A 7790-nucleotide genomic window follows, 5' to 3' on the forward strand; every position below is an offset into this window, starting at 1 on the left:
CTCTGGAGTCAGGAAGCAAGCTGGGCCTGAGCCCTCACCCTTGGGGGTTTTCTTTTCATAGCCCGAGCTACGCTGGAGATCCTTATCCCTGACTTTGTCAAACAGACCTCTGAGGAAAAGCCCAAAGACAGTGAAGAGCTTGAGGTGAGTGTTGTGATCCTGGCCTGTCTGGAGCTGTGGCTCCAGTGCAGTATCTGCACCCCACCCTCCTCACTAGTGCAGTTTATGCTCAACAGTGTAATCACCCAAGCTCTAGGTGATTTTGTTTCATTCAAATTTCATTAAAAGGGGAAACTAGCTTGTCCTTGTGCAAGCCGGGGGAAAGGTGTTATTTTTGTCAGAGATTTTTGTCCTGTGTCTTGGGATGGATGGTAAAGAATGTGCATAATAAGTGTATTTGGAAGTTTGTCAGCTCTCCTCTGACTGTAGGTCCATGGTGAGAATGAAACTTTGAGACCGTCTATGTTGTTCTTTGTATGAAGAACTATTTAAAACTACTTACGAACTTTCTTGGGTAAATATGGTAAAATGGTTATTTGTAGTAAGGGCTTCTCAAACTCTGAAGAAGGCATTCTTTTTTATAACAGTTTATTTAAACTTTTTTTGTTGTTTTTTGTTTATCTAGAGAGTGCATGAATGAGGGAGGGGCAGAGGGGGGAGGGCAGGCTCTGCTGTCAATGCAGACCCTGATGTGGGACTCGAACTCAAACCATGAGATCATGAACTGAGCCAAGATCAAGAGTTGGATGCTTAACCAACTGAGCCACTCAGAAGCCTTTCTGTAACAGTTTTATTGATATGTAATTTATATACCATGAATTTTGCTCTTTTAAACCATACTGTTGAATGGATTTTTGTATATTCAGTTGTGCTATCATCTCTTGCAATGGTCTAGTCTTAGAATATTTTCATCTCTCTAGAAGGAAACCCAATACACATTAGCAGTCATTCTTAATTCTTCCTGTCCCTTGCCCCTCAACCCCTAGCAACCACTAATCTTTCTGTCTTGATGGATTTGCTAGTTCTGGACACTTCATACCAATGGAATCATATGACACATGGTGCTTTGTGACTAGCTTCTTTCAATCACTTTGTCTTAGCTATAGGCTTAATCCGATTTGAGGAAGTTTCCTTCTACTCTTGGTTTGCTGGGAGTTTTTTTCAGGAATGGATGTTGGATTTTGTCAGATGTTTTTCCTGCTTGTATTGAAATGATTGTGTCAGGTTTTTGTGTTTTACTTTAGTCATATGGTGGTATATTGCATAGGTTTTTGAATGTTAAACCAGCTGTGGATTTCTGGGATAAATTACACACACACTTGGGTGGTGTATGTAAGTTTGATGTGTTGTTGGATTTTACTATGGTATTTTGTTAAAGATTTTTGCAGCTATATATATAAAAGGTACTCGTCTGTAGTTTTCTTGTGATGTCTGGTGTTGGTGTTGGGGTAATACTGTCTTTATAGAATGAGGTGGAAAGTGTTCCTTTCTCTTCTGTTGTGTGGAATAGTTCGTGAAAGGTTGGTATTAATTTTTTAAACATTTGATAGAATTCACCAGTGAAAATGTCTGAGTCCAGACTTGAATTTGTCTGAGGGTATTTAATTACTAATTCAATCTTTTCACTTGGACCTCTGTTCAGATACCCTACTCCTTTTTGAGCTGGTTTAGAGACTGGGTTTTTATAAGAATTTTTCATTTTGATCTAGGGTAATTCATTGGCATACGTTTATTCCTAGTGTTCCTTTATGATTCATTTTATTTTGGTGAGTTTGTGCTGCTCCTGCCTTCATTCCTGATTTTAGTAGTTGAGTCCGTCTTTTTTTATTTTATTTTTTTATTTTTTTTAATGTTTTATTTATTTCTGAGAGAGAGAGAGACAGCATGAGCAGGGGAGGGTCAGAGAGAGTGGGAGACACAGAATTGGAAACAGGCTTCAGGCTCTGAGCCAGCTGTCAGCACAGAGCCCGATGCGGGGCTCGAACTCACGAACCGTGAGATCATGGCCTGAGTCGAAGTCGGACGGTTAACTCACTGAGCCACCCAGGTGCCCCTCTTTTGATCAGTAAGTTTGTCAGTGTTGATCTTTCAAAGATCCAACTTGCGGTTTTGTTGATTTGTTTTTGTTTTTGGGGTTTTTTTGGTCTACAATAGCTTTTTTATTGTCTGATTGATTTATTTCTGCTCTAGCCTTTATTTCCTTTCTTCTGCCAACCTTAGGTTTAGTTTGTTTTTTTCTAGTGTCTTCAGATTAAAGTATTGATTGGAGATCTTTTTGTTTGTTTGTTTGTTTATTTATTTAGAGAGAGAGAGAACACACACAAGTGGGGGAGAGGGGCAGATGAAGAGAGTGTGAGAGTGATTCTTAAGCAGGCTTCACGCTCAGGGCTCGATCCCACAACCCTGGGTTCATGACCTGAGCCAAAATTGAGTCAGACACTCGACTGAGTGCACCACCCTAGTGCCCTGAGATCTTGTTTTTATTTTAGGTTTTAATTTATTTAAGAGAAAATAATTATCACTTACTTACTTATTTATTTAGAGGAGACAGAGAGAGAGAGAGAACCATGGGATCATGACCTGAGCTGAAGTCAAGAGGCAGACACTTAACTGAGCCACCCAGGTGCCCCCTGAGATCTTTTTAAATACTGGAACTTATTGGGGCACCTGGGTGGCTTAGTCGGTTAAGCGTCCGACTTTCGCTTAGGTCACGATCTCACGGTTCGTGGGTTCGGGCCCCACGTCGGGCTCTGTGCTGACAGCTAGCTCAGAGCCTGGAGCCTGTTTCCAATTCTGTGTCTCCCTCTCTCTCTGACCCTCCCCTGCTCACGCTGTCTCTCTCTCCTAGAAATAAATAAAAACACTGAAAAAAAAATTTTTAAATACTGGAACTTAGGGCTATAAAATTTTTTCTATGTATTCTCAAAGTGTTTTTCTAATTTCTCTTGTGATTTCTTTCTTGAACCATTGGTATTTTAGGAATGTCTAGTTTCCATCTATTTGTGAATTTCCCAAATTTCCTTTAGCTATTGATCTTTAATTCCCGTGTGGCTCAAAAACATAGTTTGTATGATTTCAATCAATCCTTTTAAATTCATTGAGGTTTGTTTTATAACCTCACATATGATTTGCCCTAGAGAATGTTTTTTATGTGCCCACGAGGTGAGTGTACTATGGAGTGAAGCAGATGCCTGTTAGGTGTAATTGATATGTGGTATGATCTCTCTTTGTTGGTCTTCTGTCTAGTTCTTCTATCCATTCTTGAGTGTGGGTATTGGAGTCTTCTACTGTTATTGTTGAATTACATCTCCTTTCAGTTCTGTCCATCTTTGCTTCATGTATTTTGGGGCTGTTGTTAGGTACACATATGTTGGTGGTATTGTGATGTAATTAGAAATGTGTGTTTGGTCTTTGTTCTTGGTTCCTGGTGCAGAGCTTCTAATGTAATAAAATACATTAATGTTTGTTTTTTGTTCCCAGTTCTTTAAAAAGCTGTAGGTTGATAAAGGTTAATGGAATGCTTTTTGTTATTTATTTATTTTTAAGGCTCCTTTCTTTTTTAAGTTTTTTTTTCCCATTTATTTATTTATTTCTGAGAGGAAGAGAGAGAATCCCATGAAGGGTAGAGAGAATGCGAAAGGGAATTCCACACAGGGATGACAGTGCTGGGGCTTGAGCTTGTTTGAAGCCAGGCTTGAACTCACAAACTGTGGAATGACCTGAGCCTAAGTCAGATGCTTAACTAACTGAGCTACCTAACTACCCCTTAACGGGTCCCTTTCAACCACACCTGAATCCATGTTAATGAAGTAACTCCTGGACCATTCCTTTCGATGGGAGCTGGTTGCCCAGGGAATTTGCCATCTAATTAGAGGGCTGGAACTTTCAGACCCCCACTCCTGGCAGGGGGGTGGGTGGGGCGGGGAGGGAGGCACTGGATATTGAGCTAATTGCCAATGGCCAGTTAGGTAATCAGTTATGCCTGTGTAGCGAAGCCTCCATTAAAAAACTAACTGAAGGGGTTCAGAGAGCTTCTTGGTTGATGAACACATTGACATGCTGTAAAGATGGCATGCTCAGAGAAGGCATGGAAACTCTCTACCCCTTCTTTTATACTTGCCCTATTTATCTTTTGCATTTGGCTGTTCCTAAGTTATATCCTTTTGTAATAAACCAGTGTTCTAGGAAGTAAAGCAGAGGCAGGGTTGGGAACCACCAGTATAGGAGATCAGGCAGAAGCACAGGTGACAACCTGGACTTGAAGTTAGTGTCAAGTGGTGGCAATAGTCTTGTAGGACTGAGCCCTTAACCTGTAGCATCTGCTTTAACTCCTGGCAGTTAGTGTTAGAACAACTCGGTGTGGAAACCCACACAAGTATTCAAACTAGAAGTTAGTTATATTTACTGTTTATAATGGTTATGTCATCTTGATGGATGGACTCTTTGTCATTATTAAATATTCTCTATCTCTGTTAACAGGTTTAGTCTTAGAGTCAGTTTTATCTGATATACTCATTCCTACTTAGTAAATTATGCTTTGCATGATATGTCTTTCCATCCTTTTACTTTTAACCAATTTGTGTCTTTGAATCTAAATCGTGTTTCTTATAGACAGCATAAAATTGGGTTTTGTTTCTATCCATTCTGTCAGATCTCTGCCTTTTGATCAGAGGATTTAATCAAAAAAATTTTTTAAGATTTTATTTTTAAGCAATCTCTGCACCTGATGTGGGCTTGAATTTACAAGCTTGAGATCAAAAGTCACATGCTGCACTAACTTAGTCAGGTAACCCTTTTAAATTCAGTTAATCAACTTTTTTTCTTTATGGAGGGGGCTTAGTCATTTGAAAGGTAGTTACTGAACAGGTAGAGTTGATGTATGCCATTATACTGTTTCCTTTCTGTTTTATGTCTTTTGTTCCTTAGTTCCTTCATACTGCCTCTTAGGTCTTAAATACTTTTTAACATACCACTTTAATTCTCTTGTTTCTTTTACTGTATATTTTTAAGTTATTTTCTCAGTGGTTATTGTAGGGAATTCTAGTGACATCTAAACAAAATAATCTAGTTTGGACTAATGCCAACTAACTTCAGTTGTATACAAAAACTTGTCTCGTGTAGCTCTGTTTACCCTCACTTTTATGCTCATATTGTCACAAGTTATCTCTCTATATGTTGTATGTCCATAAACAATTTATAATTATTTTACATAGTTGTCTTTTTAAATCTTTTTTTTATTGTTTATTTTTGAGAGAGAGACAGAATGCTGGGGGTGAGGGGCAGAAAGACGGAGACACGGGCGCCTGGGTGGCTCAGTCGGTTAAGTGGCCAGCTTCAGCTCAGGTCATGATCTCGCGGTTCATGGGTTCGAGCCCCACATCGGGCTCTGTGCTGACAGCTGGCTCAGAGCCTGGAGCCTGCTTCGAATTCTGTGACTCCTCCTCTCTCTGTCCCTCCCCTGCTCATACTCTGTCACTCAAAAATAAATAAATGTTAAAAAATTTTAAAAAAGGGAGACACAGAATCCAAAGCAGGCTCCAGGCTCTGAGCTGTCAGTACAGAGCTTGACATGGGGCTCAAATTCACAAGCTGTGAGATCATGACCTGAGCCAATATTGGATTCTCAATCAGCTGAACCATCTAGGCGCCCCGTAAGTTGTCCTTCAATTCAGAAAGGAAAACTAAGAGTTAGAATCAATATATGTTTATGTTGTCTTTTATTTCCGTAATTAACTTTATCTTTTGTAATGCCCTCAATTTGTTTATGGTCTATATAGTGTCCTTTTATTTTGGCCTGAAGGTACCTTTTTTTCCCCTTGCTGAAGGCTCTTCAGTATTTCTTGGAGGGCAGTTTTACTAGCAGTGGATTCTTTCATTTTTGTTTATCTGAGAATGTCTTAACGAGTCCCTGTTTTTAAAAAATTTTTTCAATGTTTATTTTTCGAGAGAGAGAAAGTGTGAGTGGCTGAGGGGCAGAGAGAGAGGGAGGCACAGAATCTGAAGCAAGTTCCAGGCTCTCAGGGTTCATGGGTTTGAGATTTCTCATGGTGTCCCACCGGTCTATGGGGCACTTTTTTTTTTTTTTGTAATGTTCCTCAGACTAGATATTTCCGGTTTGCCTGTCTTAAGTTTTCTGATCTTTCTTCTGACTGTTCAAATCTGCTTTTGACTCCCTTTAGTGAATTTTTTATAATTTATTTGCCTTAATTGATAGTCTGGTGAGATACTGTTCTTATGCTTTCCTTTAATTCTTTAGATGTGGTTATTTGTTTTAGTTTTTTGAGCATAGTATAGCTGTCTTACTTCTTTTTGTCTTATTTCTTTTTTTTTTTTTTAACATTTATTTATCTCTAGAGAGAGAGTGCAAGCCTGTGTATGAGCACTTGAGCAGGGGAGGGGCAAAGAGAGAGGGGGAGAATCCCCAGCAGGCTCCAAGCTGTCAGCGCAGCGCCTGATGTGGGGCTAGATCCCATGAACCATGAGATCATGACCTGAGCCAGAACCAAGAGTTGGACCCTTAATTGACAAAGCCACCCAGGTGCCCCTTGTCAGGGATGTCTTGATTACTTTTCTTCATCTTGTATGGCATATACATTTGTGTTTCATTTCATATGTTGTAATTTCTTTTGTTAAACCTGGACATTTTAAATAATGTGGCAACTGTGGATATCAAGATTACCACAGTTAGAGGACAACTTTTTTTTTTAATGTTTATCGTTTTTGAGAGCAAGAGCACAAGCAGGGGAGGGGCAGAGAGAGAGGTGGAGACATAGAATCTGAAGCAGGCTCCAGGCTCTGAACTGTCAGCACAGAGCCCGATGCGGGACTCAGACCCATGAACTACAAGATCATGCCCTGAACTGAAGTCAGACACTTAACCAACTGAGCCAGCCAGGTGCCCCAAGGACATATTTTTTGCCTCACAGCTTTGGAGGCTGGCTAGACATCTAAAATCATGGTATCAGCAAGGTTGGTTCTTTCTGGGGGCTGGGAGAGAAAGAGCTCTTTCAGGCCTCTCTTCCTTCATTTGGAGATGACTGTTGAAGATAACTGATAACAGGCATTCTCATTCTCCTTGTACTGTGTGTTTGTCTCTGAATCTGTTTATAGGGACAGTAGTCATATTGGATTGGGGCCCACCCTAGTGAGCTCATTTTAACTTGATTTTGTCTGTAAGGACCCTATATGCAAAAAAGGTTACATAATGAGTTACTGGAAGTTAGGTTTTCAGCATATCAATATGTGGGTGGACAGAATTCAACCCATAATAGTGACTTTCTTAGACTATTTAGTGAAATCCAAATCAGAGATTGCCTATAAACCAGTAGGTCTCCCAGCCTTTGCCAGGGGGCTCTTTATTCATGTTGGAGTCACCTTTAGTGCTCAGCTTTTACTTCCTTCCCACTTGGCACAGAACTATTGAGTCAAATCAGGGGTTGAGAGATTTGGTCCTTCCAAGGGCTTTCCTGGGCATCCATGTGGCCACATAGATGTCCAGACAAGTTGGAGCTTTTCAAAGCCTCTTAAGGGCATCTCATTCTCTAGCTTTTCCTTTTATGTTTTCTGACCTGCTTCTTGCTTGCCAGCTGGTATCCCAGCCTCTGGCAACTGCAGTATGAAACAGTTGCCACTGATTATTTTTGGCAGATTTCCTTGGGAATTGGGCTGTTTTTGCCGAATGAGCTCTGAGTTGAGTCTCATAAAGGCAAGTTTTACAATGAGCTTTTCTTTTGCAACTCTTTTTTTTTTTTTTTTTTTTTTTTTTTTGTGTGGGGAGAGAGACTGTGTTA

General features: G+C 40.1%; 1 protein-coding gene across 2 annotated transcripts in view; it reads left to right on the top strand.

Annotated features, from left to right (window-relative positions):
- DGCR8 (DGCR8 microprocessor complex subunit) overlaps positions 1-7790 on the top strand; it is a 39101-nt gene that overhangs the window by 13575 nt on the left and 17736 nt on the right. For both annotated transcript variants that reach the window (XM_077745850.1, XM_077745851.1), the window contains one exon: positions 62-144. In XM_077745850.1, coding sequence (XP_077601976.1) covers positions 62-144 — 83 coding nt within the window. The remainder of the gene's footprint in view (positions 1-61; positions 145-7790) is intronic.

The sequence above is a fragment of the Crocuta crocuta genome, unplaced genomic scaffold (genome assembly GCF_008692635.1).
Source record: "Crocuta crocuta isolate KB4526 unplaced genomic scaffold, BGI_CrCroc_1.0 scaffold344, whole genome shotgun sequence".
Classification (NCBI taxonomy): domain Eukaryota; kingdom Metazoa; phylum Chordata; class Mammalia; order Carnivora; family Hyaenidae; genus Crocuta; species Crocuta crocuta.